The following is a 17,240-nucleotide window of genomic DNA, read 5'->3' on the forward strand; positions in this document are numbered from 1 at the left end:
GCTTGTAAAGGTGTCCAATGAAAGGCTGTTGGAAAAATGCCTTCGTGATTTTTGTGTGCTGAGACAGGGCTGAGGGTGGGCTGGATTCCATGAGGTGAAGCTGGGGGCAGAAATAGGGCTTCTAGCCCCTGGCTGGTTACAGACTCCCTTGGGGACCTTGGAGAAAGCCCTCTTCCTCTCTGGACATGAGAGGGTAGTCTGGACATCTGAAGGGGCTGCTTTTACAGTTTTGGGTTTGGGATTGCTCTAGCACCTAGACTCCATCCCCTCTTTAATCATGGTTTCTGTGCTTTCTCTCAGGGTAACTTCGGGGAGGCAGGGCCAGCTGGCAGTCCGGTAAGTATGTTTTGGATGGCAACAGCTTGGGAGAGGACAAGGTGGGAGGGGCTGATAGGCATGGCCCTGGCAGATGCTGGGCATTACCTGTAGCGTCTTAACATGCAGGGGCCACCAGGACCAGTGGGGCCAGCAGGCATCAAAGGGGCGAAGGTGAGTCTGGGGACATTCTCTGTGCTGCAGCCTGGGTGAGCTTCCCAGATAGACACTCGTCTTGCTCGACTTCGAACCCTCTGGGGCTCCTTGCTGTCTGTCGGGCAGAGTCTGACTCCTTAGCAAGGCACGGAGACCCCTGATGACTCAGCTCCACCTTTGTGTCTTTCCTGTTCTCCCTTCATCTTTCCCAAGATAACCCCTCACCCAGCAGAGGTGCAGTGTCAGACCCAGTGACATTCCCCAGCCCTAGATTCCAAACCTGGCTCAAGTGCACTAGGGCCTGGGGGACCCCCTAACTCAATGTCCTTGCTTGGCAGGGGGAGCCCTGTGAGCCGTGCCCAGCCCTGTCCAACCTTCAGGATGGGGATGTCCGTGTGGTGGCCTTGCCTGGCCCATCCGGAGAGAAGGGGGAACCTGGGCCTCCAGGCTTTGGCTTGCCAGGAAAACAGGTGAGGTGGGATATAGGCAGGGGCCTCTGGACGGGGGATGCAGGCGGGGCTAAGGAGAGGGGAGGGGTCCTGTCTGGGTCTCTTGACTCCCTGGGCAGTTGGGGGTAGTGGGGAGGGTATGGTGGGGTCAGAGCCTCTGTCTCCAGCAGGAGCTGCCCTCACAGGTCTCTGCCCTTTATCCTGGGACAGAGTATGGCAGAGTGGGCAGAAAGCACACCATCCTAGGACCAGAGAGACCTGGGTTCCAATCTTAGCTTTGCTTCTTACTAAGTCTTTGACTTGAGCAAGTCACCTTCTCTCCACCTCTGTTTCCTGCACAGAGTAAAGCCTAGTATTGGCGTGTGTGAAGTGCTTAGTGGCACCCCATGGGCACTGGGGAAATGGCAGTTACCACTGTGGTTATTATCACTGTTACTGCTTTCATAGTAACGGCCAGCACTGCCACAGTGGACACTATGTGCCAGGCACTGCTGCACACGACATATTAGCTTGTCTAACCTCACAGGATCCCTACAGGGCAGAAGCCTATACTATTTTTATCATCCCCATTTGACAGCTGAAGAAACCGAGGTACGGAGATAGATGAGCTAATTTGCTCGTGTCACCCAGGCAAGGAGTCTGGCACAAATCTTTGCTCTGCACCTGGGCAAGATTGCTTCACTAGCACGAAAGCAGAGATTTTGTTTGTTTGTTTACTGTTGTATGCCCCAGCCTGATGTGGTGCCAGGCACTTCGGGGTGGCCGGTATGAGTGAGCGGGTGCTGGAAATGCTTTCTCTTCAGGGCAAGGCTGGAGAGCGTGGACTGAAGGGGCAGAAGGTGAGAGGGCCTCCGTGGGCACGGGGGTGGGCATGGCATCCTCTCAGATCCCCTCCTTGCCTCCTTTTCCTCCCTCCCTAGCCCCCAACCCTCAGCCCCAGCAAAGGACTGTGAGTGCCTGCGAGTCCCAGGGGGCAACCTGCCCCCGGCTGGGCCATCCTTGCTTTCCTTGAACCCCACTCCTTACAGGGTGATGCTGGGAATCCTGGAGACCCTGGAACGCCGGGCACCACAGGGCGGCCAGGACTGTCAGGAGAGCCTGGAGTTCGGGGCCCCGCGGGGCCAAAAGGAGAAAAGGTTAGACAGGCGGGGTGGTTGGGGTCGGGGAGTTTGTTGCATTAAAAAAATCAGGTGTTGCACCAGTGAGGGAAGGACTGCAGGGCCAGCTGGGGCCTTAACGGCTGTCAGAGTCACTGAGTGGAGGCTCCTCGGGGCTTCTCCTCTGCTAGGAGTGTCAGGGGCCTGTTTTGATTTCCCAGGCTGACGTAGAAGCATTCAAGGGGCAGAGTGTTCAGAGGGTTGCAGGGCGTCCTGGCCTGGGTGCCAGCCCCAGCTCATGGGCTCCTGGCTGTACCCATCTCTGACCAGGGTGATGGCTGCACTGCCTGCCCCAGCCTGCAGGGGACAGTGACCGACATGGCAGGACGGCCTGGGCAGCCCGGCCCCAAAGGAGAGCAGGGCCCCGAAGGCGTGGGCCGACCTGGTAAACCCGTGAGTTGCCTGCCCTCCGGCCCTTCCCTGCCTGGGCTTTGCCTCCTCTCCCTCCTGTCCCCCTTTCCCCTGTGGGGACTCCATGGGCCACCTTATGCCTTTTAGGGCCAACCCGGTCTACCAGGAGTTCAAGGGCCCCCAGGACTGAAGGGCGTGCAGGTATGTGTGAGTCTTGGGGCCCTGGGCCGTAGCTACGTGAGGGCAGGGGTGGGATAGGGAGATCCATGGGGGCAGTGGGCCTGGAGTGGGAAATGGAGGCAGGGTGCAGGGCAGGGAGAAGCTGGAGGAGAAGGGGCTGGGGAGAAGGGGAAAGGGTGACTGGGGAACCTCAAGCCAGGGACTGTCCTTCTGCCTCTTCAGGGAGAGCCAGGGCCTCCAGGAAGGGGAGTCCAGGGACCCCAGGTGAGTCTCTAGCCTTGCCTTTGCCTGTCGTCTCAACACTTCCATTAGCCAGCTACCTACTTCCATCCACTCCCAAACTTCAGGGCTCTGCCTGCCCCCAGATGCACAGGACTTAGTTCTGGGACCAGGGATCAGGCCGCAGCCCTGGCCTGCTGTTGCTTCTGTCAGGGACTTGCCTTTGACCCCAGCCTCTCTGACCCTCAGGGTCTCCTTGGGGAGCTCTTCTGAATTTGGGCTGGCAGATACCCCACCCAGACCAGGTCTTCCAGTGCGGCAGGGCCAGTGGGGCAGGTTGGCTGTGGCTGCTGTGCCCTAGTCTGCCCTTTCTGACTTGCAGGGGGAGCCTGGAGCCCCGGGTTTGCCTGGCATTCAGGTACGTCTGCCTGAGTCCTGAAGGAGGATAGTAGGGGAGGGGGCCATTCTAGGATATGGGTTAACTAACTGTGCTTCCATCTGCAGGGACTTCCGGGACCTCGGGGACCACCTGGCCCCACTGGAGAGAAGGGTGCCCAGGTGAGCCTCTGCCTCTATGGGTATTGGGCCTGCAGTATTCCAGAGTGTCCCAGAAGCAGGCACAGGGGACATGGGGGCCAAGTGATGCCTATCAGAGGGCTGCCTAAGACCTGTTGAGATGTGTCTTACCTGCTGGGTTGTAGCTGGCTTCCAATTCTGCCCCTGCGATCTTCGTACCTTCTCTTACACAGGGATCTCCAGGGGTGAAAGGAGCCACCGGACCCGTGGGACCTCCTGGGGCCAGTGTCTCTGGGCCTCCGGTAAGTCTTTTCTGTGCTCCATGCTGGTGGTGTTGCTGGAACCAAGGATGTTTCTGCTGGGAAGAGGGCACAGGGCTGACCCTGCCCATCCCAGCAGCACAGGGGATGGGAGGAGAGAGGCCTCAGCCCAGCCTCAGACAAGGAAGACCTCACTCTTTTAGGGGAATGCTTGAATAATACAATAATGATCACCACCATTTTCTGAGCAGTGATCATGCTGAGGCCCTGTGCTAAGCTCTAAACACAGAAATTCATGTCATCCTCACATCAGCCCTGTAAGGGAACTCAGTTCATAGATCAGGAAGTTGAAGGCCAGAGGGTGAGGAGGCAGAGCCAGGGACTTCAGCCTAGGCCTGTCTGACTCAAACCAAAGCCCATCCCCAGTCATTAGGGACATGTGAACCGGTGCTGCCCAGTACAACTGTCTATGAGGATGGAAACGCTGTGTTCTGCACAACCGCAGGTGGCTGTTGAGTGCACCTGAAATGTGGCTAGTGTGACTGAGGAACTCAATTTTAAGTGACATTTAATTTTAATTAATTTAAATTTAAATAGCCCCATGTGGCTATGGACTACTGTATCAGACAGCACAGATCAGACCAGCAACTACTTCCAGTATAATTGGAAAGACCTTCCCTTTGTACTATTCACCCAGTGGCTCCCACGTTTTAAAAGACATGTCTATTGAACAAATTGCACGGATTAAGTAATCATAAGTGCATTTTCTCATTTTTAATCATCAAAGACCTGTATAGTCGTCAGCTTCTACTCCCCATGAACCCGCTAGAATTTTACCAGATAATCTAATTGCAGCCAAAATCAAAGGCATGCTACCTTTCAGCCAGTCTGTTCCATGCCAGGCGGTGGGCAAATGCGTAATTTGTCTTGGGCTTTTGGTAATGTTAAAAATAGCCCAGTGAACTGTATCCTCTTCTATCTTTGTGGATCCCTGGAGAAATTCTAGTTCCAGTTTGGGATTCACTGATAGGAGAGTGCACCAACGTCCAAAGCAGGCAGGGACTCGCCCAAGCCCACACAGCCGGTCTCTATTGTCCCTCAGAGCTGGACAGCCAGGGATCCTGCCTGTCCCAGGGAACCCCAGGCAAAAGGAGAGATGTGGGCCAGGTCCTCAGGGAGCTTCAAGTCCCAGGTGTGAAGGTGGCAGAGCCCACATGAAGGAGCTATGAGCACAGAGCTATGAGCCTCTGCGTGGCCAGGCTGGCTTCTCCTGGCCTGAGCAGACTCCACGCCGTTGCCCAAGCTGCTTTCCTTTTCAGGAGAATGTTCCAGACCTCTCCTCATGCTGAATTCCATCCAGCAGGCTTCCCTTCCTCAGCCCCACACTTGCTAGGGGTGTGACCCTAGGCAAGTGACAGCTTCTCAAAGTCTCCAATTTCTTGTGGATAAAATAGGGGCTGAAATCCCTTTCTCCCTGTTAGGTCAACAGATGTAACTTTTGTGATAGGGAGAAAGTGTATCAAGCACTAAAGGGAGAGAGGAGAGAGCAGAGACCTCAGGCTACACACGCCTGGCTGCAGCTGGCTGTTGGGTCTATCATGAAGTTTCTTCAGGGCTCAGTTTCCACACCTGAAAACCAGAACAATACCGTCCTGCCGGGCTGGGAGAGCGGATTCCATTCAGTGTTCCCCGACGGGTACTTGGCCCAGTGGCTGGCACTCAGACGTGCTCAGGAAATGCCAGTCTTCTTCCTTGTCCGGCACCTCAGTCTCCTCCTCTGGAACGTGGGCCCTCGGCCCTGGGCTCCAGGGGAAACTGGCACTGCTTCTGTTTGTCCTACAGCCCTTTTCTGCAGCAGGCCAGATGGCTGGCCACTGCCCAGTCTCACCCTCTGACTCTGGGCTCTCTCCCTTCAGGGCCGTGATGGGCAGCAAGGACAGACAGGACTCAGAGGGACACCAGTGAGTACAGTGTCTTGGGGCAGAAGGAAGCCATGTCCGGCCCTGCCTCGGCACCGCTATCTGCTCACCTTCCTGTGTTTCTTCCCTGCAGGGTGAAAAAGGACCACGAGGAGAGAAGGTGAGTTCCAAGGGCCTGTGACCCATATTCTAGGGGATTAGCAGCCCCTCCAGCCTTCCCACCTGTGACCCATACTCTGGGGGATTAGCAGCCCCTCCAGCCTTCCCACCCGTGACCCATACTCTGGGGGATTAGCAGCCCCTCCAGCCTTCCCACCCGTGACCCATACTCTGGGGGATTAGCAGCCCCTCCAGCCTTCCCACCATGAACCAGGGGAGCCTGTGCACATGAAGCTGCCTTGGACTGGAGGATGGGGGTGGAGGAGGCATCCTGGGCTCCTTGCTACCCCCAGCTTTCTGGTTTCAGGGGCTCCGCATATCCCCAGCTTCACCTGGTTGCTGGCCTGGGACTCAACCAGGATTATGGGAGACTGGAAAACTCCAAGGCCCCCTTAGGAGGGCAGCTGCATTTTCAAATGGGGGCTGAGTCAGAGGATGGGGCAGGAAGTGAGCTGGAAAGGACTAGTGGTGAGAGGGCAGAGAGGTGAGGGGCCCCCGAGCGAAGGGCATGGAAGCCAGGCTGGGCCCAGAGGAGCGGAGCTGCAGTTGTACTGAAAGCAAGATTACCTGCGTGGCAGCAGAGAAGGTTATAACTGACGACTGTAACAGCAGGACCATCGTTTGCTGAATAATCACCATGCGACAGGACCCCTGCATACAGGAATCCATTTTGTCCTCCTGAGACTCCATGCGCTTGGAATTATTGTTCCCATTTTACAGGCGAGGAGGCTGAGGTGCAGAGAGTTTGAACAGGTTGCCTAAGGGCACGTTAGAAGAGGCAGATCCTGGATTGAAACCCTGGCCTCTCCATCTCTAGAGCCCCCGTGCCTCTCGGATGTCCATTTCAAGAGAGCCCTTCGTCTTCATCCATGTCTCACAAAGGCTCTTGTATTTTCAGGGTGAGCCAGGGGAGTGCTCCTGCCCCTCTCGAGGAGACCTCGTCTTCTCTGGCATGCCGGTAAGTGGCGCTGTGAGAGCCTTCCCCCAACCGGGGGAGAGGACCAGCTTCAGCCTCGTCTGGTGCCCAGTGTGCAAAGGCCCCGCAGGGCCACGCACCCCAGCCAGCCGCCTTCCCTTGCAGCCCCGCGCTTGGTGTAGACGTTGCCTATAACCTCTCCCCTTCTTTTGCGACCCCCACTCCCACCCAGGGTGCTCCGGGACTTTGGATGGGCAGCTCCTGGCAGCCGGGCCCGCAGGTGTGTCGCTTGTCTCCTCTTGTCCGCCAGCGCCCCGCGGCTTGTCCACCCTAAACAGCTGCTCTCGGCCATGGGGCAGAGCTCTCTGCTGGCTCTGACTCTTTCCTCTCTCCCTCAGGGTCCACCAGGTATTCCCGGACCACCAGGCCCCCCTGGAGTACCTGGGCTGCAGGTAAAGGGGGAGAAGAGAATGAGGAGCTTGGGTGGCAGAGCTCATGGGTCAGGATGGCTGCTCCCGGCTGGACCCCAAGAATGCTGCTCCCCCACCCCAAAAACACAGACATGCCATTTCTCACTCCTCTGTTTACCTGCCTCCCAGGGTGGCAAGGAGGGCCCACTGAGCCTCTAGGCCAGGCTCTGCACTCCCAGCACTGTTTCAAGCAATGCACTGTTGCATCAGCTGTCAGGAACCCACAATCTGGGTCAGATAAAAATCCCTTACCCTGGTACAGAGCCCGGCCCACTGTTTTGGAGTAGCATTCAACACTTATTCATGCAACATGTGTTTTTGCACATTTGCTATTTTCTGGCACTGCTTTAACTGCTGTGAATACAGTAGTGGCTAAAAATAAAAGTCCCTGCCCTCTTGGAGCTTATATTCTAGTAAGAGAGACAGACAATAAGCAAGACAAATAAATAAAATATAGTGTGTTAGAAAGTGATACATACTAAGGAGAATGGTAAAGCAGGGAGTGAGGATAGAAAATGGGATGAGGGCAGGAGAAGTATTTGCAAAATGTACTGAAAAGAAGGTGATGTTTGAATCAAAACTTAAAAGAGATGAGAAGCTGTGAGGGATAGCCTTTGTGGCAGAGAAAACAGCTGGTGCAAAGGCCCAGAGGTGGGATGTGTCTGGGGAATCGCAAGGAAGCCAGAGACAGTGAGGGAAGAGCATTAGGAGCCAAGATCTGTGTGACAATGTGAATAAAGGGTACATTCCAGAGCCAGGCAGCCTGAACTTGAATCCCGGCTCTGCCATGTGCTAGCTGTGTGATGGTAGGCAAGTTCCTTAACCTCTCTGTGTCTCACTGCCCTCTTCTGCTAAGTGCGCCTAACTCATAGGGCTTTTGTGAGTATTAAACAAGTTAATGCATGTGAAGGGTATAGAATTGTACCCATGACTATTATATATTATTTATGTGACAAATGCTTAGAAGGCATTAGCTGTCATTATTATGATGATGAGTACTATTATTATTTTATGTCCATTCTTTTATTCATTTGAGCCTTACATAAAAGTCCCAAAAGGAAGGCAGTATTATTATTCCTGTCACAGCTGGACAAGCTGAGGCTCTGAGAGATGGAGTATCTTGTCTAAGGCCGCCCGACTAGGAATTGACAACGCTAGACTGGGGCTTCCCCACGCAAAGCACTTTTTACCTTCTTCTGATGCCTTTCAGGACAGTTCCCAGTGGTTTGCATAGCAAGCCACGTTTTCCAGAGGTTCTAGGTGGCATAGACACCACTGTCCGTGTGTCTGGCTCCCAGCTCCTTAGAGAGTGATTCTCACCTGAAGAAGCAGGGCAGCATCACATGGAAGCTTTTTACAAGCTACTCCTCCTTGCCCCAATGATTTGATAGATTTCGTATCTTCCCTCCCCACCCCCGCCACCCTGGCACACCTCCCCTGCCACCGTGGGCTGGGAGTCTGCTCTAGTGAGCCACTGCTGCTGATGGGAGTCTCTGCCAGGATCCCAATTCTCTCTACCCTATTGGAAGTGCTGAACTAGAGCCCACGCCACATATTTGCAGCCACACATTTGCCGAGTGTCTGGGGCTTTTGGGGCTTCCTGCCACACTGCCAGGAAACAGGAATCTGTCTGCAGAGGGCTTGCAGTTTGCTTGGGGAAGCGTAAGAGTCATTTCAAAGTGACCCATTAATAAGCGAGAGCTGATGTAGTGTAAACCCTGCCAAGACATGCTGGGGAATGAGGCAGAAAACAGTGACTGCTGAGTCTGGTCCCAGGCCCCAGAGTCCTTACCTAGTGCCAGTGCTTGAGACCAAGCCGAGGCTGCTGCTCACAGGTACCTGCCCCATGCCAGGTGGGATGCAGGAGGGCCAAGCAGCTCCTTTATTCAGGTATAGAAACAGGCTCAGGGATGTACAGCACTTACTCATCCAAGGCTGTATTGTCCCAGTGCTTAGTTATCTCATTTCATCTCAGTCCATTCCACAGAGGAGGAAGCTGAGGCACTGAGGTTAAGAAAGATGCCTGAGGCAACTAGTAGGTCATTGAGCCCAGGTTTCAATTCTGGCTGCACTTCACTTCCGCAGTAGGACAACAGGTAGAACATTTAGTTCTGAGAGGTCAGGAAAACAATTACAAAGTATCAGGCTTGAACTAACACACTGGCCCTGGAGAGGGGAGCAAGGGATGAATAATGATTTAAGGCATAATAATTAACATGTTTGGGCCAGGCGTGGTGGCTCACGCCTGTAATCCCAGCACTTTGGGAGACCAAGGTCGGCAGATCACTTGAGGTCAGGAGTTCGAGACCAGCCTGGCCAGCATGGCGAAACCCCGTCTCTACTAAAAATACAAAAAGAATTAACCGGGTTTTGTGGTGCATGCCTGTAATCCCAGCTACTCAGGAGGCTGAGGCAGGAGAATCGCTTGAACCCAGGAAGCGGAGGTTTCAATGAGCTGAGATTGCACCACTGCACTCCAGCCTGGGCGACAGAGTGATACATCTCAAAAATAATAATAATAATAAATAAAAAATAATAATTGATATGTTCAAGGCATTTTCCCTGTGCCAGGCACTGCTCTAAGCCCTGATGGTGCACAGAGGTGCCAGGGGGCCTGGATGGTGGCTGGCTCCGGGTCTGACCCAGGCCTGGAAGAGCCTGCCTGGAAATTGCTCAGGGGCTGGTGATATGTTCCATTGCTGGGAGCTGGGACTTGAAGGAAGGCCAGATCTCAGAGTGCACCAAGGAAATCCTGTGCAGGGAGCAGCAGTGCATTCACTCAACACGTACTTAATGCGCATCTCCTCCATGTTGGGTGCTGGGGATTCAAAATGGAACATACTCCCTGCCTCCATGGAGTATTTAACATGCAAATGTGCCTCACGAATCTGCAAGGGGAACATTGTCCTGGTGGCATGGATTTAATGTAAACATCGTTGCAGCCATTGTCTCCTTGAAGCCTCACCATAAACTATCCCTGTTTTACAGATAAGGCAACTGAGGCATAGAATTTTTTTCCCCCAAATAAATTGCCAAAAGTTATACAGGTAGTCAGAATTTTGTATCTAGATGAATCTGACTGGCAAGCACCCACACTTGCTGTGTACATGAATGTTCTGGGGATGTCTGTTGAGGAATGATGCTAGAATTGTGGTTAAGAGAGGGGTTAGAAGCCAGTGATCCTTGCTCTGGACCTCAGCTCTGTGCCTTGCTCAACTTGTGACCTTTGGCAAGTTACTTACTCCTCTGCGTTCTTTTTTTTTTTTTTTTTTTTTGAGACGGAGTCTCCCTCTGTTGCCTAGACTAAAGTGTAGTGGCGTGATCTTGGCTCACTGCAACCTCCATCTCCCAGGTTCAAGTGATTCGCCTGTCTCAGCCTCCCGTGTATCTGGGACCACAGGCACACACCACCATGCCCTGCTAACTTTTGTATTTTTAGAAGAGACGGGGTGATCCGCCCACCTCGGCCTCCCAAAGTGCTACGATTGCAGGTGTGAGTGACCGTGCCCAGCCTCCTCTGGGTTCTTTGTTCTATTTTTAAGATGGAGATAACAGCACCTAGTTCAACAAGATAACTGTGATGATTAAACGAGAAAATAGGCTGGGTGTGGCGGTTCACGCCTATAATTTCAACATTTTGAGAGGCTGAGCGGGGAGGATCACTTAAGCCCAGAAGTTTGAGACCAGCCTACCAGCGAGACCTGGTCTCTATAATAAACACAAAAGAATTAGCTGGGCATGGTGGTGAGAACCTCTAGTCCCAGCTACTCAGGAGGCTGAGGTGGGAGAATCGCTTGAGCTGAGTTTGAGGCTACAGTGAGCTATAATTATGCCATTGCACTCCAGCCTGGGTGACAGAGTGAGACCCCGTCTCTAAAAAGAAAAAAAGAAAAAAGAAAAGGAAAGGAAAAAGAAAGAGAGAAAATATAGAAAAACGACTTAGCACAGAAATAAACAGTAGTTCCATGGAAGACCCTCTGCTCAATTTCTGACCTTCCTCTGATGTGGGGGGAAAGCACTTGCTGTTGGACGGTTTTGGGGGTCGCTCTTCTGGGCCTCCCTGGCTTTCCCTATAAGGGTCGAGAGGCTTTTGAGCTAAGAATAGATGTCAGCCTTGTGCCAGCCAGGGCTCTCAGCTCTGCAGGACAAGGGGAAGAGGAGGCGGGGATGATGAGAAGGAAACAGGCTGACCAGCAGGCTAGAGAGATGGAGCCCACTCACTCGTGTCTCTTCTTGGCTACAGGGAGTGCCTGGAAACAACGGTTTGCCAGGACAGCCTGGGCTCACTGCGGAACTGGTGGGTACTGGCCAGGACTCCCTGTCCATGCCCCTTCCCTGCCCTTCCCAGGGCTGCTCAGGCTATGAAGCTGGCCCGGTAGCTGCAGTGGGGGTCCCTCTTCTCTCCCGCTTCTGAGGCTGGAAGGTGCATGACGTGTCCCAAGGCTCTCCCTGATCCCGTAAGTCTCCATGTTCCTCCCCCTCACCTGCTTGAGCCCACACATCTGTCTCTTGCAGGGATCCTTACCAATTGAACAGCACCTCCTTAAGGTAAGAGGGTACCCAGGAGGGAAGTGTGAGCTGGCGGGGGTGTCTCCTAAGGGGATTCTCTTAGTAAGTGCTCAGCTGTGTGGCACCTCGCAGAGAGAGCAGCAGTTTGCAGGGAATACGCGTTCCAAGCATCTGTCTAAGAGGGCCTAGCTGATGTCTGGCTTGTAACAGGCCCCCAGGCAACATTTGCTGAATGAGTGCTTAAAGGAATCCTGTGAAGGTGCCCACATGGCAGATGCTGTCGGCAGAACCCAGCCCTGAAGGCTGCCCGCAGCAGCTGGCAATGAGACCCCGTAGCACCCGGGTCACACTGCGGCAGAGCCCAGCAGCTTCCAAAGCAAAGCAGAGTGGGTGAAAGTGCAGTGGTGGGGGGCTGTGAGATTGGGTGTGGCCTGGAAGAAAGCTTCAGCTGTTCTCTAGTCAATCCAGAAAGAATCCAGGGAGGAGATGGATTTGAGAAGCACTTCTGGTAGTTCAAGAAAGGGGACTTCGGACCTGGTCAGAGGGTCGGCCTGTGCCAGGGCCTGTACACAGCCTTAATGCTCTACCAGAGGGCTGTGGCCTGGGCCGGCTTCCCAAACTGAGCAGAAGTTCCTATTGGAATCAAGGGTCACATAGCCCATCTTTGCTTAGTCACCTCTAGAAACGAGAGCACAGTAATTCCCCAGGTTGCCTTCAGGTTTTTGAAGGAGGCCCTTATGTTCCTGGACTTTCTCTCCTCTAGCCCAGCATCCTCAGGGGTCCTTCCCATGTGTTGGCCTCCAGAGCCCCCCCTCATCCTGGCCACCCTCTTCTGACACTGGCTAATTAGTGCCCTGGACGTCCCGTGACCCCGATGGGCCTTGGTCAGGGCAGAGCATGGGGGCTGTCTACCCCTTCCCTGCTCTGAACGGCAGATTTCTCCAGAAGCAGCCAGAGGAGGTCGGGGTAACCTCTTGGCATCAGTTACATGTTGGATCACAGTGAGGTTGTGGCAACGAAACCCCCAGCTCTTCTCCCCTCTGCTTCTGTCAATGACTGGGCAGTGATCGTGTGACTCCAAATCCAGGATTTGACATTTCTCCTGTAACATTTCATCTGTTGGCTTCTTCATCAAGTGCTCTTCAGAGAATTCCAAATAGAAACTGCGCATAGTGTGGAGAAGGGGTCAGATGGCTCCCCGGGGCATGCTGACCCAGAGCCCCAGCCACCACCTGCACCCATAGTCCAGGAAGCCTGGGGAGAGAGCACTGGCTGTGGCCTAGGACAGGCCCACGCCAATCCAGGCTCCCACTTTCCTTAGACAAGTCACGCCGCCTCTCTTGAGTGGGCTTTCCCATCTCCACAATGCTTATAAGATTCCCTGTCTCACTGCGCCGTCAAGATGGCATGTGATAATGTGCAGGGCTTATTATGTACAATGCCCAGCGTCATGGGTGCTGAGTAAATGCCAGTCGTTATTACTGGGCTTGGTGGTGAGCAGTGAAAGTGAGCAGGGGCTCCTGCCTGGGTGTCTGTGGACACGACACTGGCCACAAACAGGCTCCGGGCTCCTGAGTCCTCAGAAATTGCAGGCTGGTTTTCACTAGTGGGTTTGATTTTTCTGAGAAAAGGACCCATAGCTTCCATCAAACTCTCAGAGGGGTCTGTGACCCAAAGAAGGTTAAAGCCCTTCCTGTGGGGAAGACAATTCTGGTGGCACGATCCGAGCCAGGAGCCTGTGAGCAATCTGAGATCTGTCCCAGGGGCTCCTGGGAAGGGCCTGGCTCCTCCCGCAGCTGTTCCTTTGCTCCCTTGGGCAGAGAAGCTGGCGTTCGGAGCCAGCCTTTCCAGCCTCGCTCCTCGTGGCTTGTCCTCGCAGTGGGTGCAGGTTGCAGGAACAGCCGGGACAGATGGTCCCTCTGCGGGCCCCTTGCCTCCACCCACACGCCTGTCTGGAAAGTGGCTTTGGCTTAGCTGTACCAGAGCTTCTTCCTGGAGGAAACTCAAAGCCAATTGTTGGGAGTGGGTCCCCCGAGGATGGAGCAAAGCTGCCGCAGGGATGCGGCTGGGGAGGGAGGGAGTGTGGGAGGAGGGAAGACGGCAGGGCAGGGAGCCCTGGCTCTGGGTTCTCACTGGGGCTCCCCAGTTGGCCCATCATGCCCATCTCTGACCCAGGCCCCACTCCTCTCCCCACTCCCTGATCAGAGTATCTGCGGGGACTGTGTCCAGGGGCAGAGGGCCCACCCAGGGTACCTCGTGGAGAAGGGAGAGAAGGGAGACCAGGGCATCCCTGGTGTGCCAGGCCTCGACAACTGCGCCCAGGTAAGGGACTGGGCTTGGGGCTGCCCTATGCAGGAGGGCTCCCTGGCTGCCTCATCAGACAATGTGCCTCTCATTGTCCCTTGCAGTGCTTTTTGTCACTGGAGCGCCCAAGAGCTGAGGAGGCCCGGGTGAGTGCCTTGCCTTATCTCCCCCGACCATGCCCCATGCCCCACAGGTACAGGCCCTGACTGCTCACTATCACCGTCTCCATCCTTCTCCAGGGTGACAACAGTGAGGGAGATCCCGGCTGTGTTGGGAGCCCAGGCCTACCTGGTCCTCCGGGATTGCCAGGCCAGAGAGGAGAAGAGGTAAGACCAGGGATGAGGATTCATCCTCAAGGGAGCTGGGGCCCTGTCTGCCTTTGAGACCTCTTGGGGGCCTCTGAGGCCTCACCTGACTGATGCCCTTTACCACTCTGGGCTCATCTGCTCTCCTGGCACGTGGCTTCTCTGGGATACACAGGACCCAGGGTAGGACACACTCTTTCTCCCCAGTGCCCAGCTGCGTCATCTGCCTGCAACGCTCTTCTCCAGGGCTTATTCCTGCTCTCCTTCAGCTCAGCTCAAATGTCTCCTTCTCAGAGAGACCTCCCCTGACCACCCTCTTTAAAATTGAACTCCACACCAACCCCAGAGCTTCCAGTCCCCTTGGCCTGCATCATACTCATCACCATCCAACATCCTGCCTATTTACTTCATTCAGGAACATTCTACAGGTGTCAGCTCAACACCAACTATGTGCCAGCTCCTGTTCTATTTGTTAGTGTCCGTCTCTCCCCTAGAATATAACTGCTTTGAGGCAGGGGTTTTTATTTATTTTGTTTATGCTGTGATCCTAGCCCCTGGACTAATGCCTGGTACGTAATAGTTGCTTGTTAAATGTTTGTAGGATGACCGAATGAGCCAAATGAAAGATTGTTCGAACATCAGCTAAGTGGTCCTGCTTGGACAGCAGCCACCCTCTGTTGACCTTGGCCCTGGCAAGCTGGGAGGAAGGCTGCTGGAATCCCAGGGGCTCTATGGGGCCTGGGCCTCTTCATCCATTTCCCTTGGCTTCCTTTGCAGGGTCCGCCTGGCATGAGGGGCTCCCCGGGTCCTCCAGGCCCTATCGTAAGTATCAGTGGTGCCCTGGCCTGCTTGAGAAGCTCTCAAAGGGGTCATTACACTCAGACACCATCCCGCGGCCTTGTCCCCAAAAGGCTGGGCAAGGCAGGAGGAGGGAACTTCCACTGCCCTCCCCATCCCTCCGCAGAGCATCTGCAGGGACTGTGCTCTCCCACCACCGAATGCCCTGGAACCGCCCTGCTCTGCCTACTGCCTGCGGTCCTGCTTGGGGGAGGTCCTCAGAGGCACATCTTTGCTTCCCTGTCCCCACCCTCTGCTGCGCTTTCCACAGTGGCCCCAGGCTGCCCTCGGCAGGGGGCCTAGGCTTCAGGCTCACAGCCTCCCAACCAGGGAAGCATGCGGCATGCTGGCCAGACCTCTCCATGCCCCTGTGACTCCAGTCCCCACAAGGGCTCGGGGCTAAGATGGAGCTGTCCTCCATTGCTCTGTAGGGCCATCTCTAGGGTAAATCTACAAAAACCAGACCAGGGTATCTACTCTGGAGTCCTCTGTGATGTTGACATGGCAGGAAAATAGAAGTGACTAGGAAAGATTGAAAGAACTGAAAATGCTTTCTCTGGAGAAGAAAATGGCTGGTGGGAGCTGTCTTAGAGCCAGGGAGCCCCCCACTCGGGGGACAGGTGGAGGTCGGGTGGCAGGCATGGTGGGCAAGGCTGAAAGAAATGGGCTTCTGCTGCAACCGGGTCTTCAGTTAGACTCCGGAAGACTCAGGAAGCCCTCTGACTCTGGAGCCATTCCGCATCTCCGTCAACGGAGGAGCCATTCTTCCCGGAGCCAAGGGGAGGAACAGTTGTCTTTTGAGCCAAGACTTTCAAGGAGTCTCTTTTCCAGCTGCCTTGAACATACTCCCATGACCTCCTCTCCCCATGACCCCCAAGCCCCAGACTGTGCCCTCCAGGCTGTCCCAGGGTTACTGTGCCTGTGAGATGTGACCTGCCTGTTTCTCCCACCAGGGCCCCCCAGGTTTTCCTGGTGCTGTTGGCTCCCCCGGATTGCCTGTAAGAACCTAGCGCTGCTCGACCTCCCCTCCCCCCCGTCAGCCAGGTCTCTGTGGCTTTTGCTTGTCTCCCTCCTGTCGTGCCTTCACCTCCGTCCTCCGTGTTTGTTGTCCCCCTTCAGGCACGGTAGCTAACGACATGGGTTCTCTGAGGTCCCGGCAGCTTGGACATCCTCCCAGTCTCTGACTCCTTTCCGTTTTCTCCTCTCCCTCCTCTCCTGAGTTCTTTCTCTCCTCTTCTCTCTCTTACCCCGTTCTGTCTTCCTTCTCCATCTCTCGCACCATCTTGCAGCACTCCCCCAAGTCCTCCTGAGCTTGTGAACCTTCCTCTTAAGCTGGTGCCTCTAGGGGGCCCCTCCATTCCTGCCTTCTCACTCTGCCTCCTGCTTCTCACCACCTTCGGTGTTGCCTGAAGATTTGCTGAAAGTAGTTCTTGGGGCCCTGCCAGGCACCTGGCTCAGAGCCCAGCAGAGATGCCAAAGCTTTAGGGCTTCACATTGCAGGCTGGCACAGGTTTGCTGCCCTGCTGCTTGGCAGGGCTGTCCAGAGGCACCCAGGGATTTAAAGGCAGCCCTTCCTGCACCTTTTCCATCGTCCTAGAGGAAACTCTCAGCTGCCTCCTCTTCCCTTCCTCTTCCTTGGCTCCAGTCCCAGTCTGCTCCAAGGCGGGGCATGTGATACCAGCCAGTTGGGTTTCTGGGTGTCGTGCGGCCCTGCCCCTCTGTGCCCGGCACCTTGGCCGGCTCCTTCTGCCAGGTGTCGTTAATTGCTCTGCCTTCGTCATGTCACAGGTGTGTTTACATCACCCCCAGCCTCATTGTTGCTCCCTCCTGGGTCACGGAAACTAACCTCCTGTTTGTCAGGTTTCGTGTTCCTGGGGCCTGGCTCCTCTCCTCCCAGGCCTGGTGATGGAGGCTCAGGGAGCAGGGCCCCTCCTCGTCACAGTTCCATCTGTCCCCACGTCCTCATCTGTGGCTGGGCCTTGTCTGTTTCTGCTTGCTTGGGTGAAGGGGCCATCTGTCCGTCTAGCCATCTGTCTTGTGTCATGGAAAGGTTTGGGCGCCATCTCTTGAGGGGATGAGGGAGAAGGGGGCAGGAAAGGTGCCCTTAATGGCATGGCACCTGCAAAGGCTGGGGTAAGGAATTAGGGGTGGGGGCTGTAGATCTCGTGGAAAGTGACATGCCCTCTCACCCTACAAAGTGACAGGGACTGCTCTGGAG

General features: G+C 55.0%; 1 protein-coding gene across 4 annotated transcripts in view; it reads left to right on the forward strand.

Annotated features, from left to right (window-relative positions):
* Positions 1–17,240, forward strand: part of COL16A1 (collagen type XVI alpha 1 chain) — a 51,830-nt gene that overhangs the window by 17,757 nt on the left and 16,833 nt on the right. The window contains exons 27-49 of one of the 4 annotated variants that reach the window (XM_004025347.5): positions 301–336; positions 445–489; positions 810–941; positions 1,724–1,759; positions 1,949–2,056; positions 2,348–2,470; positions 2,576–2,629; positions 2,831–2,872; positions 3,210–3,245; positions 3,332–3,385; positions 3,577–3,645; positions 5,520–5,564; positions 5,656–5,682; positions 6,580–6,639; positions 6,830–6,877; positions 6,996–7,049; positions 11,311–11,364; positions 11,583–11,615; positions 13,782–13,898; positions 13,985–14,026; positions 14,120–14,206; positions 14,963–15,007; positions 15,976–16,020. In XM_004025347.5, the coding sequence (XP_004025396.1) occupies positions 301–336; positions 445–489; positions 810–941; positions 1,724–1,759; positions 1,949–2,056; positions 2,348–2,470; positions 2,576–2,629; positions 2,831–2,872; positions 3,210–3,245; positions 3,332–3,385; positions 3,577–3,645; positions 5,520–5,564; positions 5,656–5,682; positions 6,580–6,639; positions 6,830–6,877; positions 6,996–7,049; positions 11,311–11,364; positions 11,583–11,615; positions 13,782–13,898; positions 13,985–14,026; positions 14,120–14,206; positions 14,963–15,007; positions 15,976–16,020 (1,392 nt within the window). The remainder of the gene's footprint in view (positions 1–300; positions 337–444; positions 490–809; positions 942–1,723; positions 1,760–1,948; positions 2,057–2,347; positions 2,471–2,575; positions 2,630–2,830; positions 2,873–3,209; positions 3,246–3,331; positions 3,386–3,576; positions 3,646–5,519; positions 5,565–5,655; positions 5,683–6,579; positions 6,640–6,829; positions 6,878–6,995; positions 7,050–11,310; positions 11,365–11,582; positions 11,616–13,781; positions 13,899–13,984; positions 14,027–14,119; positions 14,207–14,962; positions 15,008–15,975; positions 16,021–17,240) is intronic. The other 3 variants (XM_019014225.4, XM_019014232.4, XM_019014236.4) reach the window with 3 other exon arrangements.

This window comes from Gorilla gorilla, chromosome 1 (assembly GCF_029281585.2).
Source record: "Gorilla gorilla gorilla isolate KB3781 chromosome 1, NHGRI_mGorGor1-v2.1_pri, whole genome shotgun sequence".
NCBI classification, from domain to species: domain Eukaryota; kingdom Metazoa; phylum Chordata; class Mammalia; order Primates; family Hominidae; genus Gorilla; species Gorilla gorilla.